The 27,440-nt window shown below is 39.8% G+C and overlaps 2 protein-coding genes across 7 annotated transcripts in view; one reads left to right on the top strand and one right to left on the bottom strand.

Annotated features, from left to right (window-relative positions):
- The window catches only part of TBC1D9 (TBC1 domain family member 9), a 52,591-nt gene extending 41,567 nt beyond the window's left edge, over window positions 1–11,024 (top strand). For both annotated transcript variants that reach the window (XM_083519866.1, XM_083519865.1), the window contains exons 13-21: window positions 14–143; window positions 428–526; window positions 626–694; window positions 2,787–3,027; window positions 4,136–4,201; window positions 5,250–5,336; window positions 6,067–6,141; window positions 6,238–6,338; window positions 8,744–11,024. In XM_083519866.1, the coding sequence (XP_083375992.1) occupies window positions 14–143; window positions 428–526; window positions 626–694; window positions 2,787–3,027; window positions 4,136–4,201; window positions 5,250–5,336; window positions 6,067–6,141; window positions 6,238–6,338; window positions 8,744–9,445 (1,570 nt within the window). In that variant the 3' untranslated portion in view covers window positions 9,446–11,024. The remainder of the gene's footprint in view (window positions 1–13; window positions 144–427; window positions 527–625; window positions 695–2,786; window positions 3,028–4,135; window positions 4,202–5,249; window positions 5,337–6,066; window positions 6,142–6,237; window positions 6,339–8,743) is intronic.
- Window positions 11,025–11,369: 345 nt separating this feature from the next.
- On the bottom strand, window positions 11,370–25,983 carry ELMOD2 (ELMO domain containing 2). Of its 5 annotated transcripts, none has more exons than XM_083520131.1 (9): window positions 25,769–25,983; window positions 24,050–24,197; window positions 22,769–22,797; window positions 21,893–21,990; window positions 20,443–20,572; window positions 19,330–19,463; window positions 18,969–19,037; window positions 17,350–17,483; window positions 11,370–16,099 (listed from the first exon to the last, which is right to left on the bottom strand). In XM_083520131.1, the coding sequence occupies exons 1-9, from the start codon at window positions 25,811–25,813 to the stop codon at window positions 15,948–15,950; spliced, it is 939 nt and encodes a 312-aa protein (XP_083376257.1). In that variant the 5' UTR covers window positions 25,814–25,983; the 3' UTR covers window positions 11,370–15,947. The 5 variants fall into 5 exon arrangements, with proteins under 5 accessions (XP_083376257.1, XP_083376260.1, XP_083376258.1 ...); XM_083520134.1 differs by lacking the exon at window positions 25,769–25,983 and adding an exon at window positions 25,549–25,650; XM_083520132.1 differs by lacking the exon at window positions 25,769–25,983 and adding an exon at window positions 25,595–25,639.
- Window positions 25,984–27,440: the final 1,457 nt, after the last annotated feature.

The following is a 27,440-nucleotide window of genomic DNA, read 5'->3' as shown; positions in this document are numbered from 1 at the left end:
TTCCCACCTGTAGGTATTTGGACAGCGTGACCAATAAGGACAGCACTCTGCCACCAATTCCTCACCTTCACTCACTGCTCAGTGACGATGTAGGGCCTTATCCTGAGGTGGATATCTTCAGGCTCATCAAAACTTCCTATGAGGTGATTTGAGGAAAAAATATCAGCGATTAAATGTAAAAATGTGAGGAAAGAAACACAAAAACAAGCAACATGTTAGGCTCCACACTGCTCTAACTCCAGGTCATGTATGAGCATATTAAAAAGCGCAGTTCCCAATATTGATACTTCAGGGATCCCGCTTCTCCCATCCCTCCATTTTGAGAAAACTCCCATTTATTCCTGCTCTTTGCTGCCTATTCTTTAAGCAGTTACAGATCTGATTGTCTAGGTTTACAGCAAAGCTGAGTGATAATTTTTCCCTTTAGAAATTTGGAAGCATACGGGCAGATTTGATTGAACAAATGAGATTCAAACAGAGATTGAAGGTGATCCAGACTCTAGAAGACACAACCAAGCGCAATGTGGTAGGTTCTTGGAGTGCTATTTTAATCAATTGTCTCTTGAGTTTTGGTTTCTAATGCCTTACATGCGCCTAAACTCTTTCTGCTTACACATTTTGAAAGGTACGAACCATAGTGACAGAAACCTCTTTTACAATAGATGAGCTGGAGGAACTCTATGCCCTTTTCAAGGTAAATTTGAAATAGCTGTCTAGTTCATTCATTGTTTAGTAGTATTATGTAGCTTGCCTGTGTACCCTTCCATATATATTTTCTCACTGATTTCAGTGAAATTTCAGTTGATTGTCAAAACAGTTTGAAAAAGGAAAAAACTATAAGTTGTGTTTGAGTTCAACCCATAATGCAGAAGCAACTATTTCACTTCCACTTTGACAGTAAATATGTGGATGGAATATTTTAATTAAAGTAAATGTAGATTGGGAAATGAAACCAACCATATAATTGTCATGTAGATACTCTTTCACATTGGTAATCACAAGTAATTGTTCTTGTGGTTGTTTTAAAAATCCAGTAACTTTTTGCAAAAACACCATTGCAGTATATGTTGAAAAAGGAACTCAGTAGCAACCCAGAGAGCTCAGATCCATGACACTAACTCTGGGAGGCAACCCTCCTTTAGTTGTTGTTGTTTTATTATTTATACATACATACATACATACTCTGCCCATCTGGCTGGGTTTCCCCAGCCACTCTGGGCAGCTCCCAACAGAATACTAAAAACATGATAAAAGATCAAACATTAAAAACTTCCCTAAACAGGGCTACTTTCAGATGTCTTCTGAAAGTCAGATAGTTGTTTATTTCCTTGACATCTGATGGGAGGGCGTTCCACAGGGCGGGTACCACTACTGAAAAGCTCCTCTGCATGGTTCCCTGTAACCTCACTTCTCGCAGTGAGGGAACTGCCAGAAGGCCCTTGGCACTGGACCTCAGTGTCCGGGCTGAATGAAGGGGGTGGAGATGCTCCTGCAGGTATACTGAGCCGAGGCCGTTTATGTCAATTACTAGAGCAAGGTCCCTATAGCCATGGTATAATGGAAGCTGAGATGTATATCAGTACATATGGCCAAATCTGGACTTCACTCCAATGGGCAGGAGCATCATCTGTGTGGATTTCAACTTGAGGGACAGCCCCACTGGCAGAGGGTGGAAGAAACTGACTGAAACCCTCAACATCACCTCCCATACTGTTATTGAGGGTTGGGAATCCCCTGGAACTGTGTTAGAGGAGAGGTGGCACTCCTTCTGTCGCAACCACGTTGCTAGTTGGATCCCTGCACTTGATCAAAAGCCTTCCATGAATGGAAGGAGCCTTTCTGTCTACAGAAGGCAAAGTCTGGATAGCATCCTTTTCTGCTTGCACAAATATTGAGTTCCAGACAAGAAAAGCAGGTTATACAGTCATACCTCGGGTTACAGATGCTTCAGGTTGCGCACTTTCAGGCTGCGCACCATGCTGAAACCAGAAGTACCGGAACGGGTTACTTCCAGGTTTTGGCGTATGCACAGAAACACTAAGTTGCGACCCGCGCGTGCACAGACGCGGCATTGCGGGTTGCAAATGGTGTGGGTTGCAAACGTGCCTCCCGTACAGATCACGTTCGCAACCCTAGCGTTCACTGTAAATGTAATGAAATCAGTCGTTCAATAAAACGCTTATGCATAGATGCAAGATTTGAACAGGGCAAGCTGGACTCTTCTTTTCCATGGTTGACAGTCGTGTCCCTGATCTCACATGTGTGGAGTGGGGGTGTATAACCAGTGTTTCCATAGCACCTGTGAACTTTTCATAATAGAAAAGATTCTGTGACTACAAAATGTAGATGGCTTAATCTTATTTAGGTTCTGTGTTACGGTTGTGCTCTATGGAGAATGGGTCATCCTGGTACATAGGTGCCAACTCCTAGGAGCTGAGATTCCTTCAGCCACCCCAGTAAAATATTTGAGGGGGCCATTCCTCCCCCTCCCAGTTGATGGGCATTGCCATTCAAATAGTGTGCCATGTCATGTGATTGATTATGCAGCGTGGGGCTTACCTGGGTCCCCTCCCAATATTTTACTCAAGCTGGCACCTCTGTCCTGGTATAGTAGTAATAGTCCTGTAATGTTAACCACTCTGTGTGCCAACTCTAGGTCAGGTGGAATTTGTCAACAATTGCATTTGTTCAAAAGTAGCGTAAATCATGATGGCAGATCCTGCTGCCAGAAGAGATGTGAATATTGTCCTAATAATAGCAATGTGGTGTGCCTTGCTTTTCTTCAGGCAGAGCATCTCACTAGCTGCTACTGGGGAGGCACCAGCAATGCCACGGACCGCCATGACCCAAGCTTGCCTTATTTAGAACAGTACCGCATTGACTTTGAGCAATTCAAGGGCATGTTTGCTCTCCTCTTTCCTTGGGCCTGTGGTACTCACTCTGATGTTCTGGCGGCACGCTTGTTCAGATTGTTGGATGAAAACGGAGATTCCTTAATCAACTTTCGGGAATTTGTCTCTGGACTAAGTAAGAACAATGCATGTATTTAACTGCTTTACTAAACCTGAGGCCTGTCTCTCCCAATTGCATTAACTGTGAAATCATTAGCTTGGTATGCAGCCTTATATGAGACAATTGTATTTTAAAAGGCTATATACACATGTACACATGTGTTCTCATAACCTGGATATGTTTATATTCTTGGCAGTCATTTTAAAGCAATAGGTTAATAGGAGCAATTACTATTCAATTATATACCCATTCAGTTATATATTTTTGAATGTAATAGAAGGGAAATATCAGAGCTTATACCTGTTAACATGCAGTTTTTATGTGGATTTGGATGCTACCATTAAATAAAAACGATATATATTTATTGTGTAGTAATTACATAGTAAGCCACAATCTAAACACATTGGAACACTTGAAGTGTGTAAAGAATTTGTCATCCCAAAAGCCAAGCAACATCTGAATTGCGCTCAGCACATTAATGCCTCAATATCTTGTGGTTAAGAATTTAAAAGAGGTACATTGTATGCCAGTAAAGTTTGCTCATGGCATGTTGTCTTTTCTAACAAAAGTGCAGTTTATCTGATGCATGTGAAATTCTCATATAGTCAAAGTTTTCCCCAGCATGTACTCTGCTGTGAGATAAAATGACAACATTTTTTTCAGATTAAGGCAATGGTGGTGGGTGGATTCAAACAAACAGTAAACTGCAATTATGCAAATATATTCCTAAGCAATTGAGATGCATATTGGATGTGCACACAGTTTACAATCCCCAAAATAAAGCTAAAGTCCAGTATTTAACTGTTTGATCCCTCTTCAGTAGTTAATTTGGAATACATGAGTTTATGTCTTCAGACATGGAGTCTAAATTGTATCGATGTGGCCACATTGGATGGATTACTACATTATAACCCTTGTTTTCTCTATATATAGCATCTAAAGAAGCAGGTAAATCCTTCCCCTCCCCTCTGCACTTGCTATGTATGTTTGTGGAGGTTACATATGAATAAGGTATAATTCCTTATTTAAGATAGATAACTAATTTCTAAATGTCTGGGAGATTCGGTGTGCCGCATTAAAATATAATTAGTAATTCTGATACAGCAAATATGACTTCTTCTAGGTGCAGCATGCCATGGAGATCTTACAGAGAAGCTGAAGCTACTGTATAAAATGCATGTTTTGCCTGGTAAGTAAGCAGAGGGCCATTCCAGATACCTAAAGATTCCACTAACTGTGCCATTCTTGGCCTCCTTAACATGAGAGTAAGACCCACTGAACTCCGTGGGCCTTACTTCTGAGTAGACATGCATAGGATTGCATCTGTTGATGGGACATTTGCTGTAACTCATCCACCAACCAGTATTGGGATTTCTATTCGCGCATACTAAATGGGAGGGGTAGCTGTGCTCTGAGGCATAGCCATAATCTCTGTTTGTCATCAAAAAGATATGCATGGCAGTGCTAAATGGAATAAACATATAGACCAAAAATAAATACCGTATTTTTCGCTCTATAACACGCACCCGACCATAACACGCATGTAGTTTTTAGAGGAGGAAAATCCATAGGCATGCCACCTGTAGGCATTCCCTCCATAACACGCACAGACATTTCCCCTTACTTTTTAGGAGGAAAAAAGTGAGTGTTATGGTGCAAAAAATACGGCACATAGCATCTAGTTACTATAAATAACAGGGGGATACTGTGCGGCCATCTAGATCTTTTTTGGACTCCCCAGTCCCATCAGCCCCAGCCAACATGGCCAGTGGTTAGGGATTATGGGAGTTGTAATCCAGCAGGATCTGGAAGGTACAGGTATGCAATAGTTTGTTGTTTTCATTATTATTAAAACATGTGCCATTAATTTCTAGGGCCCATCCACAAATAGCCCCAACATTGATGTGTTTGCCTTGTGATGCCCAGCACTGGGCTTCCGAGAACCTGCACGTTTCTACAAAGACCATAATTAAGCCTTTGTTCATCTAAATTGGCACATATAAGGACATCTGTGCCCAAGACTTTTATATCAGACATTTAAGACACATTTCTATATAGGAAGTGCTGTTTCATGAACCTATCCATTAGTAATTTATTATTGCCCTGAAATAGATTGCTTAAAAATAATAAATCTGTAATATATATTGGTAGTGGGAGGGGGTTTGGCATTTTTGATATGTACAAGTGGGTTGGTTGATCTGTCCAAGTATGATGATGCTTGATGCTTCTATGCGCAGACCCATCCTCTGATCAAGAAGAGCCGGATTCTGCTTTTGAAGCAACACAGTACTTCTTTGAAGACATCACACCAGAGTGTACACATGGTACAGGACTTTACCTCACATCTCTCCTCTTTCATGACCGCATCAATTTCCCAATTTCCCCTTCAAATATAAACTCAAAGCTTCTTGCACCCAAAATAAAACAGAAGCCAGCTGCAGTTTTCTCTCTGAATATCAGGACTGTGGATTTAATAAATCACCCTCTTCCCTTTGGCCTTCTGGAAGGGAAAAAAACCCACATCAGCTTCATGGTTGAAGTAGTTTAAGTTTCTGGGGTAGAGGGGAGTTTCAGGAGACCAGAAAGGTGTTGGATTCTTTTGGTGTACCCCCTCTGTGAACAAAGGTCACAGAAATTTACTTGATGTGGAGAGGGAAGGGCATATCCGATCACCTTCTCTGAGGTTGTGGCTCAGGCTGGGTTCCCAGTTGAGGGTGAGTAGGCACAGAATGGCGTATAGAGGCAGCAGAAATTAGCTTGCTTTTTTTTTAATTTGAGACGCTTTTAAAAAAAGATGGTACTCAGATTAATTGTGCCATTGTCTATGGTATGTCATGCCTTCTTGTGTGGAGAGATTGCAGCAGGATGCCCACATACCAAAAGTGTGATACTCATCAGCTGTGTTGGAAAAAGGGGAGCGATGAATTGCTGGAAACACCCTGAGAAGGCCTGGCTGATACCAGCTTTCCTGGTCTTGTGCTTAACTAATGTAACCAAATGTGTAAATACAGAGGTGTCTCAAAGTGCATTAATTTTGTTCTTTCTGTGCATTAGTTGTTGGCGTAGATGGCAGGAACAAACATGGAGCAGATGAGAGTTTCGTTAATGTGAGTGTGAAAACTGAAAAAGGTATGAAGTTAAATTGGAGGGGATGGGGAAATAATTTTTTGTTATCCAACTTGTTCCCAAAAAAATAATCTTGCTTTTTGGCAAAACATTTGTTAGGTAAGAAGAACTCTCAAGATAATAGAAACTACCTTAGAATGTGGAGCCAAGAGAATAAAGCCAAAGCAAAGAGTGCAAAGGACTTGCCCAAACTCAATCAGGTAAGCTTTTGTTAACACACAAAAAGGTGTGTAAGGTCTCAGTCCCTGTATCCAGCAACTAAGCACAGAGTAGGTTGTTGAGTCTGCAAGTAGTGCATTCTGTAACATAGGTGGTATGTTAGTCCCTAACACTTCTAAATGCAAATAAAGGAGCCCCTTTCCCACTTCCCCCCAGTTGGCAATCAGTGATAAAGCTGGCAGCATAAGCCATTTTTTCAACAGGTGAATGCATGCAGCAACCCATACAAAGATCTGTGGATCAAATCCTTTAGTCATTTTTGAACAAAAATGTAAGACTTTTTAACAGTGAATCGCCTTTATTTTATTAGCTTTGAAGAGGGATGTTGATAGAATATTGTTGGTGCATTTGAAGTTCATTCACAGAAAAGAGAAAAATGCACAATTTGTTTGCATGCATAATGCTTTGGAAAAAGTTGTTTAAATTTCAGGTGCATAATGAAATGAAGATTGGCAGAGGTTTGTGTGAGAGGGAGAGATAAGTGGGAAGGGAAAGAATATGAAGTCAAGACACCACCAAATCTAAAGCCTTGCTTGTGTTGAGGGTGTTTCTCTAGGTTTCTTCTTTTTTGACCAGTGGTTTTCTTTCTTTCAGAGTTTCCTCTCCCATTAGTCCCAGTAGCTTTCAAAATCAATAACTCCAGCTCCAGGGCTGGTGCACTTTCTAATCTGTTCTGGGGACATGTCAGGGAATAGGAGAGTTGTTTAGATCTAGCACAGGCTTCCTCAACCTTGACCCTCCAGATGTTTTTGGCCTACAACTCCCATGATCCCTAGCTAGCAGGGCCAGTAGTCAGGGATGATGGGAATTGTAGTCCCAAAACATCTGGAGGGCCGAGGTTGAGGAAGCCTGATCTAGCAGCTCCAAAGACGCCTGTGATCTCACTGACCCCCTTTTCTTTTGCTGTTACTGCTATCAGAGATGGCAGAGTGGTGGTGGTTTATGTGCTCACAACAGGGAAATTTGCAAGGTTGGATCTCCTCCTCATAGATTGTTTAATTAGTCATCCAGAGTTGTCCTACACAGTAGGAGATCAGGGTGACCACTCTGGGCCCTGCACTTTCAGGGGTTCCACACCTTTATGTGGAGGCAGCCTCATTTGGGAACAGACCCCAAATGCTAAGTAACAGTGGCCAGTGATTGGGCAGGACCCCTGGTTCACCTGCATCCCCTTTTACAGCCCCCAGAAAAGCAGGCATGGGAAGAGGGGTGTGCCTGCATTCAAAAGTCAGCTGGTGGCATAGCTTATTTTCCCCCCTCCCCTATTTTGAAAAGCAAAGTCCCTCCCTCTGAAAAAGGCACATGTATGAGAGAGAGATTGGTAGTTTTATTTTCTCAACACATTCACATTCAACTGCAGGAATGTGGGGCAAATCCTGAAGTCCATTAGTTCACGTAATGCTTAATTGCTTAAAGCCAAATAATGTTGTAAGTAACCCTAAATAAAAAGCCTACACTCTGAATTTAGTTAACAATGAAGGTAATTTCTAGAGTGTACTCTGCTCTTTTCTGTTTTTTAGCAGGATGGGAATCCTAAGTAAAAGGTGCGTGTCCTTGAAACAACTGGTATAATTGAATCCCAAACGTCTTAAAGTTTTTTGCTGGCGTAGGCAAGTTCAAGAGGCACTTGCAGGGAGTTAGAAGCATGTTTTGTTTGTATATAGTTTCAGAGTCAATCCCTGTCACCTGTTAAAAGCATTCAGAGTTCTTCTAATCTAGACATTTTCTTCAAAGATATGGGAGTCTAGGCTCTCTGCCTTTTGGTTCAAATTTCAGAGGCAGATTTTCCCTGTGTAATACAGTGCACCCAAAGAACATGATTTGCATCATTATTTGCACCCCCCAGGGATGGCTCTGTTGTCACCTATAGTTACACAGCTTCCCCTCGTATACACATACTTTTTCGAGATTAAGCCCTGTGACTTAATAAATGCCTAACTTTTAATCTTTTTCTACATAGTTTAAGGAGGGCAGCTTAGGCTGGCGCATGCATTCTTTTGGGTAAGAATATGCAGGAATCTCTGTTGCCATAATCTGCCTCAGAAAAGTTTGCTTGATTGGCATAAGCACTAGATGCTAGTAACACTTATATGAATTTTTTTAAAGGAACTGATTTTGTCAAGTTTAAATATATGTTGGTAATTGTTAATTTGGTATTACATGTCCAGGAATATACAGAGAACAATTGTGCCTTTCTCCTTTTCCTTTTCCCATTAATTCCCCTGCATCTCAGTCAATTAACTGGGAGCACCTAATACATGTTACTGCTGAAGCTAAGCAAGTGTGAACATGGTCACGATCTAGAATGGGAGACAACTTGGAGCCCCATACAAAAGTATAATAGATATTTAAGAAACAAAACCTTGTTCCTCTCTCTTGCATCTAGGGGCAGTTTATTGAATTGTGCAAGACAATGTATAACATGTTTAGTGAAGACCCCAATGAGCAGGATCTTTACCACGCTACTGCAGCTGTGACAAGTTTGCTTTTGGAGATTGGGGAAGTTGGTAAGTTATTTAGTGTGCAGCCTCTTAAGGAGGCGGAGAGTAGCAGCAAAGCCATTCAGAACGCACTGCTTCAGAAGAAGGGAAGCCAGCAGTATCACCTTGGACTACGTGACCCTTTTCAAGATGGCTTCCTTGCGGATGAGGAAGAGAATATTTGTGGTGATGGCACACAGATGGAGGACATCAAGCTGGAAGATTCTTCTCCTAGAGACAATGGAGCTGGTTCTTCCATGCTTATTTCAGATGACGATACTAAAGACGACAGCTCCATGTCTTCCTATTCCGTCCTAAGTGCAGGCTCTCATGAGGAAGACAAGCTGCATTGTGAAGACATCGGGGAGGACACGGTTTTAGTGCGAAGCAGCAACCCTTCTCTACCTAGAAGCATGAGCATCGACAGAGACTGGGCTATCACCTTTGAGCAGTTTCTGGCTTCCCTCTTGACTGAACCTGCCCTGGTGCGGTATTTCGACAAGCCAGTCTGCATGATGGCAAGGATTACAAATGCCAAGAATGTGCGGATGATGGGCAAACCCATAATATCTGCGAGTGACTACGAAATCTCTGCTATGTCAGGCTAAGTGGGCCCAGGTAGGGAGGGTTTTTAAAAAACTATTTTTTGGGTTTTTATTACATATTTATTACTGCCTGGCACAGGTCCTGGTGTTTTCAAAAGGTGGTAGTTCTTGCTTATGTGAACATGTTATATTGAACTTTCTCTCGCTGTGGGAAACATTATCAGAATGCTTGTCTTATCGTCAATATATAGGGGGGGAGGGGATCATTGTCAGTGGTGGGTATGTTATTAGTATTGCTATCCATGGATAAATGGTGACAATTAGTACAATTTTAAGTCTAGAAATGAACAAAGTTTGTGTATGTTTTAAAAACAGGCCTGAAATCCTGGTAAGGAAGAAACTGGAAGAACTTAAAAGTGGCACAAGCATTGTGTGCTGCAGCGTGCACATGGAGTTCCTTTGTCTTTGCCTTTCCCCTTGAGGGAGGTAGCACAATGTTCACATGCCTTTGGCTCATGCAGAGCTGCTTCCCTCACTGCCGTGAATGGGGAAGTAGAAGCTGCTGCAGGCAGGGAGCACCATGTGTGCACTGGAACCCGATGCCTGTTACGAGATTAGTAGGCTGTGCTAAAAATAGAAAGGGATGCTGTCAACTTGTTTAGGACTCGAAAGTAAGTTCTGTGCAGCATCCCTGGTGGATGTCTCTTGATATAATTTTTTTTTTTTTTTTTTAAAGAGGCCAGTGATTCCTAATACTTTTTAAAATACATTCTTCAGGGATACCGCCATGGACTTGCCTTGACACATGCCAACATCCTGACCTAAACAATTCATAGTACCCCTTTTAAAAATGAGAGGGTTTTTAATAAAATTCTGTAGATAATTGTATGTTGTTGAACATTTTAAACCTAGTGTATGGTAGATTAAGAATTCATAGCTTAATTCTTCATTTTAAAACAGTTATTAGCAGGAATGTAATGGGGGGGATTTGCAAGGAAATGTAACTGAATGTTTGAAAGTCTTAATGAAAACACTGTCACTTTATTATAGATGAATAATGTATAATGTAATTTACTGAATGATACGTTGAATGACAAATGGAGCACCTGCACTTTGAATCTTTGCTTCTTTTTCCAAAACATTAAATGGCGGCACAACTCACTTCCATGGTGCACATATTTCCTTTGCTCAGAGGGTTCCAGGAGGCTCAAAGAGACCCACCCCACCCCCCGGCCAGCCTCAAACACACTATCTGTACGCATGCCCTTGTCTGGGGGTGGGGCAAAGCTCTGTTGATACTATGGGAATCCTCTGAATGTGCCTGTGATAGGACTGGATTGTGCCTAATATTTTTTAAATTTCTTAGGTGATTAGGTCCAAATCATTCTTACATGCCTGAACTATATTTGCTGCCTTCAAAAAATCTTTCCACCTCCTTTTTGTTTTTTTATATATTGTATATTATGATCATGTAACTTTTCCAGGTGTATTTTTTTTTTTTTTAGCCAAAGCTATTGCTTTAATTCTTATTTAAGATACTGAACTGTCTGACGTGGTTTTAGCCACAGTAGGTAAATGTAATCAAGGCTCTTTTTTGTTTTTTGAAAAAGATATTAAACTATTATCAGATGGAAAATTGCAACTGTCTTTCATGGTGTAACTCTTTTAGCTTGACTTCTACTGAGTTAAGTAGCAGAGAAATCAGATTTATTGCAGAGGAGTAAGACTTTATCTACAACAGGGGTAGCCAACATGCAGTCCCTCTACATCCAGGTGATGCAGTCCCAGGTCCCATCATATAGATCAGGCCTGGGGAACTTGTGGCCCTTGCAATTGTTGCTGAACTCAAAACTCCTCTCATCCTTGTGTTCCACAAACAGACTTAGCAAGTAGTACTCCTGTAACCCAAGTACTCTTGAGGCAACATTGGAACCTACAAAGGGGACTGTGAAAACAATAAATGCAACATACCTGAGCAAAACAAAGCTTCTGATCAACTTGATCTTTATTTGCTAGCAGTCATTCCTCACCCAAACAAGAATCACATTTTATTGCTTCCAAACTACACACAGTTAGTAATGGGCAATGCTCTTGCTCCACAAAGGTTTACAAGTCACTGCCCGTATGTGTTCCTCACAGTGGAGAAGGGCAGCAACAGAAAAAACTGTCACCAGCCTGAGCACCACAGAAGTAACCAGTACAAGTGCACATCATAAGGACAAGAAACAGTTAAGTTATCAGTACAGGCTACAGAACCTTACTAATGCAACTGTAATTATGACACTTTTGACATACATTTGGAAAGCTAAAAAGCAGGTTGTTATAGAAAAGGATTCTGTGGTCTCTATTTCTGCCTCTTGGATATTTTTACATGATCTTTTAGTGCATCTGTGGCTATGGTAAATAATCCAATGAACCTGGACACCTAAATACAGCACAACCAATAATATGACATCTCTATAGTTTATGAATGGTGTCTGTGATAGTTGGCAATTCCAGATTGAAGCTCCACTACAAGTTTAAAAGTATACCCTTTTTCCTAGAATTTTTTCATTTGCAGGCATTCAACAAATATTGTGGCTCATACTGCTATAAGTGATTTTTGTAATTTGCTCCCTTTAAGGAAGCTGTTTACTACTTGTTTGTCTTATTAAGATATTTTAATGCTTGCTTCATTTCCAGTAATATGCACTCAAGTGCCCAAGATTTTTATGAAATCCATTTTTTATAAGCCAAACTTTAAGTGTTATTTGGTTGTGCCATAGAGCTTAATTTGGAGATCAATTTTTTCCCCCAGCTAGTAGCCATTTTTGTGAGAATGCAATTTGAAACGTTGTGGGTTAGATCCAGATAGATGAGCAGGACTCTGCTCCCATAATGGGTCTCTGCTGGCTCATCCCCCAGCACTGCTCCCCAAAAGCAACTACAAAGGTCAAGGAACCATCTGGAATGGATAGGCAGGGAAAGCAGTGAGTAGAATGAGAAAGTGGGAGAATTCAGTAGGATTGCCTTGAGCAGGTGGAAATGCAAGCCGCTTCTGGTTTCAAGTCTGTAAAACGAACTTTTATGCGAGCAGCTGGATCTGCCTTCCTACAATGTATCATACAGTCACAGGTTCAAAAGCTTTTGGAGAAACGTTAATAGTGAAAGTGATACACATAGATGTCTACATGTTTTTCCATAAAGCCCTCTCACCTCGCACCACATAGAGAAAAACAATGTGAACAGCTGTGTGAAAAAATAAATCACTGCTTGTGTGTATTTCAATGTGCATTTTTTTCTTTCTAAAGAAACAGTGCAGATATACTAGTATATTGTCTTACGATTGTCACAATGCAATATTTAATGATAAACCCTGTTTTACAACATATTTCTATCTACCACCAGTCTCTTTAGGTTTTCACAGCTCAAAACTAGATTAAGTGGTTCAACTACAAGTCTACAATTAATTATTCTCAAAAAGAAATGGGTAAATATATATACAAGCTAAACAGCTACTGGAATACATTGGCCCAGTTCAGTTGTAGCCATTTGTCTGATAAATCATAGGTATTTGACCAGGAGCTACTGGCTCATGCAGTTTCCCCTTCCCCCTAGTAGCCATCTTCAATAAAGCTTGCCTACTTTCTTTAAATGTTTCCCAGAATGTCTGCATATGCAAACTGTGGCTTAAGGGCTACCTTCCAAATTAGCTTCAAATTCTTTTTTGGAGGTAATCTGAATGTCCAAGAAGGTGGTAGTTTAAGAATTCAAGAAAACTTTGCCAAACTGAACACATGAGGGGCAGGGCAAGAGGGCAGATGGTTTGTTTTTCTCGTCCAATAAACTCTACTTTAGCAGACCGGGATCATTACAGCTGAATGAGACCAATGTATTTAAAAAACCAATGAAGAATGGCCTTATTAAGTTTGGTTATTATACCTAAAAATTACATCCACATAGGATAGCTACATCACTATCTGTAATTAAGGAACACAGCTTTACAAAAAAATCAACAATACATTTAAAGAAGGAAGATACAAATTTGTTCCAGTAAGGAATGAGAATTTCAAAATATTTACAACACAGCTGATGGCTTCAAAACTTTAGAAACCTCTTTCCTAAAAATTGTCAACTATGATTGTTAGCACCATTGAAAAGAATGTTTATACTGCCTGAAACTGGGTATGTTAGCATTATTATCACTTTGTGCTCTGTTGATAATCATTTTCATTTAATATGTTAGTTTTTACAAAAATAAAATAAAACCTTAAAACTAGTCGGTTTGCTGGTTTATGTTTTAATTGTTGCATAATCTAGCCCAGAGTTTTAGTAGAATGACAACTCAAACATTCCTGGAGTGGAACTATGGTTCCACTCATCACTAGCATTAGGGAGTTGACAAAGTTTATAATCTATCAGTCTTCCTTAGGTTTATCATCTGACAGGAAAATATGAACTCAAAAAGAAAAAAATACAGATTGTATTGGAAAGGCTCAGGTAGACTCAGCCTACCAAATCCCTACAGGTCCAAATTGATGAAATCACAGGAACAATGTAGATGCTACTGTTCACATGCACAATGTTGCATCAGCTTTATTTTTTACAGAGCCATTGATTCTTATTTAATACTATTGTAAACAAGTAATGTGACAACTATATGAATACATACCTTAAAATCTTTTCTGGTATATTTTCTAGAATTTTCTATTGCCTCTATATTTAAAGCATTTAGTATAGAAGATCAAGGTTTCTTTTAAGTAAAATAAATGAAATTTCTTAAATTAAAAAAGGTTGTCAATTAAGCCATTTCAAAGAAAAACTCAAATGGAATCAAGTGTGCAATAAATGTACCTTATAGCATACAGAAAAAGAAAATACATTTACAACAGTTTCAGCCAGGAATGATTTTTGTATACATTCTGATACCATGAACCACTAGATCCAGTGCTCATATATAACCAGGTACACACTTCTCTGTGAAGACTAATCTCCAGCTAATGAGAGAAAATAGGGTTGTCCCTATACAGAGAGAGCTCATATGGACTTTTTTTGATTGTGCCCCAATGCATTTTGCAGATATCAAATTTCTCTTGAAAGATTTCTTGTATTGCACAAAAGTAATCAAACATCTCTAAAAATAGATGTAGATACTGAAAAGCCTTCTGTGATCCACTCCATCTCTGTGTCAGGGCTCTACTGCTCTGGTAGAACGGAACTTCAATAAGCATTTTATTTCCCATAAGTTAGATATCATCCATTTTGCCTTGTCCTTTTTTTTACTGTTCTAGATAAATTATTACTTTTAGATGTCACAGGTTTTAGATAATACTTCCAGCATATGTAATGCCTACAGTGTTGCCATGTGACATCATATGTTCTTCCCATGGCTTCCTGCTGCACTCTTTTTCCTTACCAGCAGTCTAATTAGTCAATTATCAGTTAGTAAGATGAAATAGGAATTTGCTCAATTCCAATATCAATTCTTACAACAAAGCCAGCATGTTTTAGGAACTGACCAGCAACGACTCAGTCTCAGCTTCAGATTTGAAGTGCACATGAAGTAAGTACAAGGCACTTTAAAAAGATTAATCTTTGAACTAATTACCCTACCCCTAAAGCAAGGCTACCTGCAACTAAAGTTTGATTAGAAGCATTTTAAACATGCTTATTCAATAGTTGAAGAATCTTTAGATTGTCTCGGAATATGCCATCTGAGTTGCTTTCATCAATACAAAATAGCAGTGTATTAAAGAAAATTTACTTAATTGCCCAATTATCTTCTACTGAATATTTGGAGCTCTAGTATTCTTAAGCTTTAGCTGTGAACTTAAGTGACAAAAGAAAGGGGGAAATAGAGCAATGGTTGATATGTGAAAGCAGTTACAACATCTTAAATAAAAATAGTCTAGTACAGGAAAATATATTTAACTTAATATATTTATGATAAAATGCAAAGACCTATTTAAAAATAAAAGTTTTAACTCTGGCAATGTTTAAGCATGCTGCCATGAGAAAAATCAAACAAATAGTCTTCAATAAACAAACAGAAGTGAAGCTTTTTTCTCATACACCCAAATAATTTAACCTGCTAGTGGGTTCCCCTCCCTTCCCCCGTAGTGTAATAATAAAAGACTGTGTGTTCCAGGTTAGAAGAGAGAAAATACAACCTAATACATTTAAAACAAAAGCTATTTCTGTTCAAGAAGTATTGCAACATCTCTGGTTGTAAGTTAATACCAGTCAAATATGGAAAAGAAGCTATTGCTTCTTTTCAAATATGGAAAAGAAGGTATTGCTAGACAAAATGTAGCACAACAAGAACCTGTTTCATCTGCTAGGTATACAAAAATTATGAGGATCTGTGGTACAGAAAGGATCTTTGTCTCTAAAAAGTTCTTACCTTCAGCAAATAGTATACAGACCTAAGTAAGTGTTGATTGTCCAAGCTCTCTCAACCACTTTTTTAAATAAAAAAAATAGATGTATAAAACTTTGTGATCACTAAGTGAAGTTTTTGGTTAAATATGAGAATCCCAGTCAAGTGCATAATTTTTATAGACAGAATCCAAAGGAATGCACATTACTATATTTCGTTTCTTAAGGCAAGGACTACATCGTAATCCAGAAGATGTTTTTTGACTTTTTCATGAAACTTCTCTCTATACTGGTTGAAGTACATAATACTTTCAGGCTTTTCTTCAAACCAAAATTTGTCAAATTCGTAAGCCAAATAACCTGTAAAGACCAAAACATAGAAAGTGTATTGAGACAACACATGTGTTTGCCTCTAAGCAGCTTTTCAAAAACGACTAAAAAACACATTAAAATTAATGAACATGACTAAGTTAAGAGCCATTAATTTCAGTATGTCTACTTTAGTAAATCTTAGCTGAATACCACCAAAGAGAGCTACTTCAGGCACATGCAACCAAAAGCTTGGACACTGGCACTATTTTTGAAATGTAGAAGCTATATCAAATTACTTTTGAAATTACAGTTTCAATTTTGGTATGCTTTGCATAAAATATGCATTTATAAGGAAAATCAATAATCTTGTATTTCCATATACTGTACGTATGCAACAAAGAAGAGGACACATACAACAGCATACTAAGGTTCGGGGAACACTACAAAAGAATTTAGCAGTCATTTGTTTCATTTCCCATTATTATTATTAGTAGTAGTAGTAGAACATTCTATACCCGTAGATTATGGCTTGCTCATATAATTTATATATTTGTTCATATGACCATCTCTCTCAGCTTAATAACCTGTTATGAAGCGGTTAACCATAGCTTCCCAAAACAGACAAAATGGGGGACCATAGTTAACGGAAGACTTCCTGGTTGGTTTGCTCACTTGAAAGGGCTAAATACAAAGCCATAGGGTTCACTCCTATCTTTGGTTATTAAGCAAATATATTATTTTTGGAACACATGCAATATGTGTAATCAACCCTACCCTATATTAATTTGCAGAGGTGAATAGGTTAATACAAGGAGTCACAGCCAGAAGTTTTTCTCCAGCTTTTCTCTGTCTGTTCAAGGAAGAGGACCTTCAGTCAGAATGTGGAGGCTGCTTTTGCCAAAAAAGTCAAAGTTTACAGTGGTGTATATGGAGACAAATACACGTGACAGACGCTTGATTACATTTATTTCTTCTCCAGTAGTGTAATGCGTGTATAAGGCCTTTGAAATTCATCTTTCATTTAAATATAGAGAAGCATTATTTTTCCTGAAAGCATGTTGATACCCCATCCTTGCGCCTTTGAGATGTGTTAGCATTGACAGGATCATGGTAGGATTCAAAATGCTTTCCAGAAAACACAGCAGATTCTTTTTTTAAAAAAAGATCTCTGCAAGCGTTATGGTTGAACATGTTAACAAAATAGTGAGAACATTCTGCCTCTAACTAAGTTCAGAAACAGCAGCTTCCAAACCACTGAAGTTGTTATCCATATATAAAAGATAGTTGAAGATACTCACAATAAAACTGATGGAAGTCTTTCATTAGTGGTTCACCAGGAACCAAGTTGTAGAAGTGAGTTCTTAAATGTCCATTCTTCAATAAATTGTAAGCCATTTCTGTCAAATTGATCCCAACTATTGCATAAGAATATCTGCAATACACAGACATTCTAATCACTATACTTTTTGATTTCTGCATTTTAAGCAGTATAAATGTCAAGGATAACCGAAGGCAAATTATTACCTTTATGATTATTTTAGAAGTCTTAAGACATCTTCAGTGTTAACAATTTTTTAAAAAATATAAATTTATTCATTCTATGCATAACCACCTAAGTTAAGTAATACTGCAATGTCTGCCTACCGTTCCAAGACCATTCACTGGGCCCTAGTGTTACCAAAGTTAAACATGACTCCCATGTCCAAACACAATTTTCAAATTACTAAGAGAATATAAGATACTTAAAAACACCACTAAAACTGCACTAAGGTAATTCAAATTATGTAATATGTTCATATTATACAAATTAAGCAATTTGCCTTTATTTGACCATTTTGCAGCTTATGATAGGATGGGGCAAGAAGCTATTTGTATCTACGGGGTGTGTGGTGTAGAATGACAGCCATTGAAAAATGTGTGTTATTATCCCTAACCTAAACAGGCTTCCCCAACTTGGCAGTCTCCAGATGTTTTGAACTACAACCCCCATCATTTCCAGCTAGCATGGTCAACAGTCAAAGATAATGGGAGTTGTAGTTCAAACATTTGGAAGGCACTTGGTTGGGGAACATCTCTTATGACATGGAAAAAATAAATTAAAAATTAAAAAACATTTATGAAATAGGCTTTATCTAATAATGATAGTGAGAGAAACAGTATCTTAAGCTTCAAGTACCAATTCACACTGCAGCAAATATTTTAAAATTAAGTTTAAAAGGCAGTATTGTTGAGGACAGCATTGCTATTTCATTTGGCTTTACTTTTAGGATTTTGTGTGGGTAGAGCACTATTAAGGACTGCAACCTGGCAATCTGCTATGCTTACTGATCCTGAAAAACAGGAACAAGGTCTTTATAGACAGCCTCCAACTTGACATACTTCCCATTTGCTCACATGCCTACATCATGTGAATGGAAGACACTGATTGTGTTTGTTCAAAACTACAAAGCAACATTTAATGCAGTTCCTTTAATGGAGATGTCTAGTTCAATTTTACTGGATGAGTTTCAGTTATTAATGCCCAAGAATGTTGATAAGATGCTTGGACAGGTTCCACCTAATGGAAAAATCCTTAAGGTTATACATATACAGTAGAGGAGCAAGAGAGAAAAAGTTACTAGGGTCTTTTGTGTGAAGACATCAACAGGACAATCTAACCACACACAATAGAGGTACAGAGGTACAGAGGAAAAGTGAGATAGGGCAGGCATAAGGCTAACATGCAATGAAAAAAGTATTTTCACTTATGGGATCCCTATAAATTACTGGATTACTCTCACAAATATTATAGAAGAGGAGGCGCAGAAGATAAATATACTTTCCGATTATTTATTAGAAACTAAAGTAATAATGAAAGCTTTGCTTTTTCAGGTTTAAGAGTCAATTATGACAGCAATTTTATTCAAAAGTAGCTTACCCCAGTTTTGGATTATTTGAGCGAGAAAGGATTTGACGAGCTTCACGGGGATAGTGTTTACTAAAATATCTGAAAATATATGTACACACAAAGTAATTATGTTTGCAAGAGACTGCTTATACTAGCAGTGATTAAAAATTACTTTTCTAAACATTCACATTATAACCACTGCCTTGCAAAGTCAATTGCTCTACAGTATAATTAATTGTGTTAATAAATTCATGAACAGTAGGACAATAGCTTTTGAAATAAGATAGATTAATTAGATTGGCAGACTGAAGACTGAATCCAATACCCTCTTTTTAATACCCATTTACATCAGCAAAAGAATACCCACTGTTACATAATATTTTTGACTTACAGAAGATTAGTTAATCCCAGCATGCCCATTCCTCTGAAGTCTGTTTTAGGGTCATCACCTTGGAAACCAATGTCACACCACTGCTTCGTGATTCTAGCCTTCAGTTTTTCATGGGGCATCAACAAATTCCAAAGCTGTATAAATATGCTACTGTTAACAGAATTATCAGTATTTCCCCCAACTCATTCTAAATACAAATAGGTACCATTAATCAAACTGGATGCCATACAGAATGGCATAAGCATCCTGAAACACAGGATGCAAAGAAATGTATTAACAAGGAAGCTTTTTCTTTTTGAGTGTGGCAAGCGATAAAGAGCTTTCATGGCAATCTCCTTTGGGCATGAAGCTCTCCTGTGCACATAGGACTCTCTGCTCATTTCAGCGGATCTATGAACACAGTTTTACTCCTCCTATTGAATTCAATGTAGCAGTTAGTCCAGAACTCCACATAGGCACCAGACTGAATGAACTTGTACTAAAGCATATGGACTCACAGTCAACTGTTTTATAAGATTCTCCCAACAAATATAAAACTGCAACCCACCAAAGTCACACTTGCTTTGCAGGTGTTGTCTAGCAGCTCACTAAAGAATGGCTGTTAAATTATACCCTCCATTCCAGCATTTTGTATCTGAGGTATCTGAGCTATCCCATGTGTTCTAGGCCTCAGTAGCTAGAGTCATACTACTATTAAAAATCAGATTGCAATTTTTAACAAACCTGGAAAAACACCAATTATTTTTCTAACCACCTCTCCTTTTTAAAGCTATTTAAACAAGTAGTTATCATTGTATCCTGCCTGTGGCAATGAATTCCGTAAATTAAGTATGCTGTGTGAAATACTTCCTTTTGCCTTTTAAAAACTTAATGCTAAGTTGATTTCATTGGATGGCCTTGTGTTTTAGTATTATTATGAGACACAACTTTCACCAATCCCATTTTTCACATCACTCATAACTGCATGAACTTATTGCAGATAAGAGTGGCCTTACTACACTAGCCTGGGCAACTGTAACTTCAGTAGACTGAGTTCACAATTGATGCTTGTTTTTAACATCACAAATTTGACATTAAATATGTCATAAAAGGCACAAAAACTAATTTTTTTACCTGTATTAGTTGCTCTTCATGCTCTTTATTATCAGAGTTATATGGCTGTTTTCTCAGCTCTTCTACGGCCAAATAAAGTTTCTTACATCCTGATATCTGGAGCAAACTTAATTGCAGCTTTGAAGCAAACCTATAATATCGGAAAACACAAAGAGAATTATAATTAACAGGTGATGAACAGCTTTCATCTGCAATAAAAATGGAGAACAGCTGTTAGTACCAGTTGAAAATCATATAACCTTCATTTCCCAGACCACCTTGCTTACCATTCTAAACTATGACAAATAGGCCACAGAAGTTAGGGGATCCCTGTCCAGATAGGAGTGTGGCTGGACCACCAGCCAAAACTGACAGAAGGCACTCTGCTCCACCAAGGCCACCTGGGTCTCAAGCAACAGTAATGGATCCAGGAATAGATCCCAGTAATGGATCCCTCAAGCTACATACCTGCTCCTTAAGAGGGATTGTACCCTCCTCAAGAGCAGGAAGTCTCCCATCCATCCAGTCTAGGGAACCACCCACTAACAATGCCTTTGTCTTATCTGGATTGAGCTTCAGTTTACTGGCTCTCATCCAGTCCACTACCAAGGCAACACACCGTCTAGCACATCCGTTGCCATGCCTGTAGATGTAAAGGAGAAATAGAGCTGTGTGTCACCCGCATATTGCAGACAACATACTCTGAAACTCCAGGTCACTCAGCAGCTTCATATAGATATTAAACAACATGGGAGATAGAATTGAGCCCTCAGCGACAGCACAATGAAACCCCAATGTTGCCAAAAAAACACTTTCCAAGCATCACTCGCTAAAGATGACCAAGTAGGACCAGAACCACTGCAAAGCAGTGCTGCCCACCCCCAATTCAAATAGCCTCTACAGGCGTATACAATGGCCAATGGTATCAAAAGGCGGGCACATTGCCAAAGTCTTTCTCCCGACAGAGGTCATTATAAGGTAATTAGGGCAGTTTCTGTGCCAAAGCCAAGCTGAAATCCCAATTGAAATGGATCTAGAAAACCAGTCTCCTCCAAGAGCACCTGGATCTGCACGGTGACCACCTGCTCAAGAACGTTGCCCCCAAAAGGGAAGTTGGCAACTGGCCGGTATTTCCTTAGGTTCTCAGAATCATGTATTTTAGATAACGAATGTTACTGTGTATCATTCTATCTTCACTGAAGTCCACAGCAAAACTCCTGATTTCAATGAAGTCAGACTCTACTCAGATCATTGCTTATTAACACACTTTTAAAAATAGTTTTTAAGCAAATCTCTTAAGAATCACATTACTATGTATGAATTACAAGATACACTAAATGCATTTTATGAAGACTAATTTGAATGAATTACTAATTCTCAGTGTCTATTTGAACAAAACACATTTTCAATGACCTCAAAGATAAAGTTCCAAACAAGGTATCTTTTATCTTTAGAACAATAATAGGCTTACACTGCATCCTTTTGTGTATTAATCTTCTTTTGTTCTATGATGAGTGCCACACATTTTTCCACGTCATCTTTAGAAGAATACACAGCCCTTTGTAAAGCCTGATAAATACAAGTAAAACATCAATCTTCTGACACAAAATATCATCTGTTTTAATAGCAGTTACTTTACATTTCAGGAGATTACTATGAGTAGGGATTCCACAACCTGTTCTGGATGGAGTCATACTCCCTCAAAAGGTTCAAGTTCACAGTTTGGGAGTGTGGGAATGAGCTGACTGGTGGGGCTTGTCAAGTTCAGTGCACAGTGCTTTAAAGACACCACCGAACAGCTGACTGCAATGTCTGCAAACTTCTTCTGACTCTGCCACATCTTTACCCTGCCTCACATGTTAGGCATAGGACAGGTGGGTATGGCTTGGCCATAGGGGTCTGGGCCAGATGGGAAGGCCAAGCACATTTAATTAGACCTAAAGACCAGAGGTTCCTCAGCACTGTTTCATTAACAGCAAGCCAAAAACTGTACCACAGCAGTGTTGTTATAACTGCAGATAATGTAAACTAAGCAGGCTCATAAATCAGACTTGATCCAGTTCGCATCCAGTCTAGTTCTTGACTAGCCTTGGTTGGCATATCATTACTACAGCAATGATAAAGCCAATCTTGTGCACATTTACTCAGAAGAAGCCCAACCAGGTGCAAATAATAATACTGGGCCTCTTTTTTTAGAAAAATGATGAGGATCCAAGGATCAGAAAACTTAGTTCTCTATGCTTTAGAGCTGTGTTTCTTACATAATGCCTTTCATGAATGTAACTTTGGGGTGGGGAGGGAATTGGGCTTGACTTTAGATGCTGGGCATAATATAAAGTTAACCTACCTTACACTTTGATGATTCCAACGAATGTTCTGCATTAAGATAAAAACATGCATGTTTTTAAAGAAATTCATAGACCTAGATTCTGATTTCTAAAATTACACAAGACAAATGAATAAGCATGATTGTAACCATGGTTTAATACCTCTAATTTGTTTATTTCATGTATTAATTGCTTCCCATAAGACATCTATAAGTGATTTAACAATAAAAACAACTATATATAAAATTTCTAATCTAAGAGAGTTAAAAACTAGAATAAAAATCACAGTGTAAAAGGCTTGTTGGTGTTGGTTTTCAACAGACACCAAAAATACAGTAAAAACAGTGCCTGTCTGGTATGGAGCAGAAGGGAGTTCAAATTGGAAGGCGCCACCACAATAAAGGTCCAACTCCTACATTGTAAGGAACAGACCTCCCAGTGTACTGTTGAAGCATGCTAACCACACATGTAAACATACTTCAACAGCTAGCATGCAATTGCAGATGACTCTACAAGCACTTATGACAGTAAAATGAATAGGAGTTCCAGGAGGATTACAGGGGCAGGGAAACAAAATGTCACACACATAAGGTGAAAGCATCCCTATCCCCTCTCTGATTTGAACATCTCTATGCGAATAAGGCATGAAATGCAGCAGGAAAATGACCTGGCTGTGTTTCAAGTCACAAGTGTAAACACACCCTTAGCCTTTTGCAGCAAAAAAAAAAAAAAAAAAAAGGAGATCCATGTGGAGTTACTAATCTCCAAGAGAGATACAGGAAAGACAACAATGACTAGAAGAACCAGGAGGCTATAAATGCAGGCGCCAGGATTTCAAGAGGCAGCAGACCAAGGGAGTGAATCAGATTAGAAAATTAAGCTTGAGAATGAAAGATGGGAGGTCCAAAGGAATGAAAAGAGAAGGCCTGAAGAAAGAAACGGGATGAGAATGGCTGGAGCAACTGAAAAGGCAAGGAATCAGTATTTTAATTTGAAATAACTATTTGTCTATAGGACTTTACAGCTACTGTACCAGCTTACATACTGAACAGGCAACAACACACTGCAAAAGACAAAACCACAATACACTACATTGTGTATATTGTCAGCTGTCTCCTCTGTTGAATCAATAGCCTTATCTACATGAATTTTAACCACCCAAAATTAAGGACATAGAAGGAAGGTAAATATTTATGGAAGGTGAAAAACTTGAAATTCTCTCTTGATCTGTGGTTGTCAAACTAATTTTGGAGATTGAACATAACAATTTAGGTATAAGTTGTATATTTCAAATATATTACCTATCCGTAGTGTCCTTTCTGCTCTTTTCATTGAGCCATCACAGATACGCTGCAGTTCACATTTTCCAGTCAACTGTCTCAAGATCCATTTTAGCCAAAATCGAAATATATTTCTATACAAATAGCTCCATAAGTGTACAATCATTTTCTACAACACCAAAAAAACACAAAAAATACAAATGGTAACTGAGTATAACAAATACTCAAAAATTCTGTACTATGTTAATTTAGAAGGCCCGTGCAGCTTAATGGAACATACTCCCAAGTAAGTCATGTAAGTGTGCACAGAATTACCATAACTGCAAACCTTAAATTCCAGTACTAGCTGCTTCAAGCTATTAAACTATTGGGGCACTTCACCCAAAACTAAATAATGCTGGAATCCTAAATTCAATTACTTGGGAGTAAGACAGGAGTGCCTGGCGTGCTCTGGTCCATGGGGTCACAAAGAGTCGGACACGACTAAATGACAACAACAAAAATCTAATTGAATTCAATGGAGTTTACTTCTGACTAGAGATATACAGAGCCTGCACTGTACTTAAGCATTTGAAACCAACAAAATTAGGGTTGCATTTGTATCAGTTACTTGGGAACATGCCCCATTGATGTCTCAATAGAATGCCTCAAACTGGGCTTTTCTTGCTTTTGAAAAACTGCTCCTGCTCTCATTTTCTTGCAGACTAGAGACATGAAGGCGGGGGGGGGGGGGCATTTAGGGAGAGGGATAGTTTTCCCCATTTTTCCACCCCACCCCCCACCCCGTTTTGTCTTCACATCTGTATTGCAGACAAAGTCTTTATTCTCCCAAACTTTCTAAGTTTTGAGTTTTAGTTGCTGGGCTTACTGTCCATTCAGTGCTTGGTTTGACTTCATGCTGATTTTACAGTCGTTTACCATTCCAGAAAACATCCGGTTAAACTCTTAACCATTAAAGGGTAAACATATAAACACACTATATAAACATTTAAGAACATCCTAATCCCTTCACCTCCGCTAGCAGCAAAGGTATCAGAAGCAATGATTGCAGAAATCGTAACAGAACGGTAGTTTTAAAAGGCAATTTTATTGCACGTGAGTTACTCTCATGATTGTGAGCTCACTGCTGTCTTGCTGCTTCTTCCCGAGCTCATAAAAAAGGAATACTCAAGCGCCAGCTTTTACTGGCTTGATTCTGGCCATATATATATATATATATATATATATGGAGGTTCTGTTTCAAGAGGCCACTGCAGCATACAAAAAGATCCCGTCTTAGTGTACGCAGTCACAAACAAGTCCTCCCGCCCACCGGCTCCCTAATGAACCTGATCCCGGAAGCGAATATCGGGCCAGAAAAGAGCAGCTGGTTTGAAAGGGGACGAGCCTATAGGCGGCATTGTCCCCGCCGCCCCATTTTCCAGGGTCCTCTCGCCGTCCCGCCCCCTGCACGCTCCACCAGATGCTCTACCCCCGCCCCCACCTCCCCACCCTTAAACGGTACCAAACTCTGGTCACACCATCCCAAGCGAGAGCGCAGCAGGCCGGGCAGCGGCCTCACTTCACCTTCACGCCAGCAGCTCCCTCCCACGGCCCCACCATAAAAGGAAGTTGCCTCCCCCACAGACCCGGAAGTGAGCGATGTGGCCCGAGATGGGGGAGGGGTTGCGTTGGCTGTTTATAACTGTCCTGTCAGAGAAACACGTCCCTTAACAAATCATTCCCAACTCCTTTCCCCACCTCCTTAGAAATGACATGAGCGTCCGTGTCCGCGGGGGCTTCCATGGTGCCCACCAGGCGAACGCAGACCGGCCCGTGAGGGCCGAAAAGGGCGGAGCGGGGGGGGGTGGGCGGGTCTTCCTTTATGTCCGTTTAACGACGCCGAACGGGTGGGCGGGGCTGCCCACAGCGGCGGGCCCGGCGTCGAAAGCGTGCGGGCAGTCGCCACCGTTACCGGGGCAACAGACGCTCGCGACGGCCAAAGAGGGCGGCGCGTCGCTGCCTTGTCTCCTGCGTGCCTAGGCGCCGCTCTGACAGTTGGGAGGCGGACGCCGGTTGGGGCGCGTAGCTGTCAACTTTTCCCTTTTCTTGCGAGGAATCCTATTCGGAATAAGGGAATTTCCCTTTAAAAAAGGGAACAGCTGACAGCTATGGTTGGGCGGCGGCTGGTTTCTAAGCCTTAAAAAGGGTTTCGGAGAGCGGGCGGGCGGCTGAGTCGCTTGCTGACCCTTCTTCAGGCATCCTATAAAGCGTGAAGGCTCCTGAGGGAAAGCTGGGACAGGGAAGGAAGCGGCTTGCTTTCCTCTGAGGAGAAACCGCTTGGAGGGGAGGGGTTTGTTTTGGCAATAAAGAAGTATAAAAATGATGCCAAATGAAAATTGGGCCGTGGGGTCCTGAAGATTTTATTTTTATTTTTTGAGATTTTATTTTTATTTTTTTATTTTTGGGGTTAATGTGAAACGAGGAGAAGAATTGAGAGACACAACGGTCGCTGCGCGTGCCCCAAAAGGAGCCAGAAAAGACTCACGTACACACTTGCCGGTCCTCAATTAATAATAAATAATTTTACTAGGACTTCAGAAAAGCAAATGGAACATAGTCATCATCATTATTATAATACAAGCCGGTTAAGATATAGATATATCTATAATTTAATTAGTGCCAGTAAACGAGTACGGAAATGAGACACAATGGCCAATTCTTATGAATAATGTATTATCCCATAATAACCATCAATTAAGTTGGGTTCGAAATAGGGGGAAACGAGGCCGCCGGCTGGAGCTCGCGGGCGCAGAGAAGCGGAGGCGTCTCCTGCTGGCTGTGCGTCTTGTGGCCACCAGGTCGCTCCGTCGCTGCTTCTCCTTCGTTCAGGTGTTCTCGAGGTTTGTACAGGCCGAAGGGAGAAGAGGAAAAAGGAGATGGTGCAGGTTGGGTCTCGGGCTCCAGGCACCGCTTCCGGCGACACGTCCTACTTGGTTTATGTTCCGTGTTATTTTAACTGATTTACGCGCCGCCCTTCAGCCAATCGGAATCCCAGGACTTTCCACAACAAAAGATTCATAGCTGCCTGTCTGTTCAAGACTAGCCCAGTGTGGCCTGTAAAGACTGCAGATGGGTCTCAGGCAGAGGTCTTTCCCCATCTCCTGCTATAATATCCTCTCTCTTTTTTAATACGCTGAAAATCCCGGGGAGTGCAGCTGGACCACTTCCATGTAAGGTACCTGTCTTGCTGTGCCAACAGCACTGTGGTCCCGGCCTGGAATACAGTTATACAGTAGTCCCTTTCTAAAATAAAAAACAAGATGATGAAATAACATTAACCCATGCACTGCTCTGTCTTGCATAAAACATTTGTCGCTGTAGATGCTTGGTGGTTGCTATAATAGATTTTAGCTCTATTACTTGAAAGCAA

The sequence above is a fragment of the Podarcis liolepis genome (assembly GCF_965112155.1).
Source record: "Podarcis liolepis genome assembly, chromosome: 9".
Classification (NCBI taxonomy): domain Eukaryota; kingdom Metazoa; phylum Chordata; class Lepidosauria; order Squamata; family Lacertidae; genus Podarcis; species Podarcis liolepis.
Note: the sequence above shows the minus strand (reverse complement) of the source record. Positions and strands in the feature narration are given on the sequence as shown.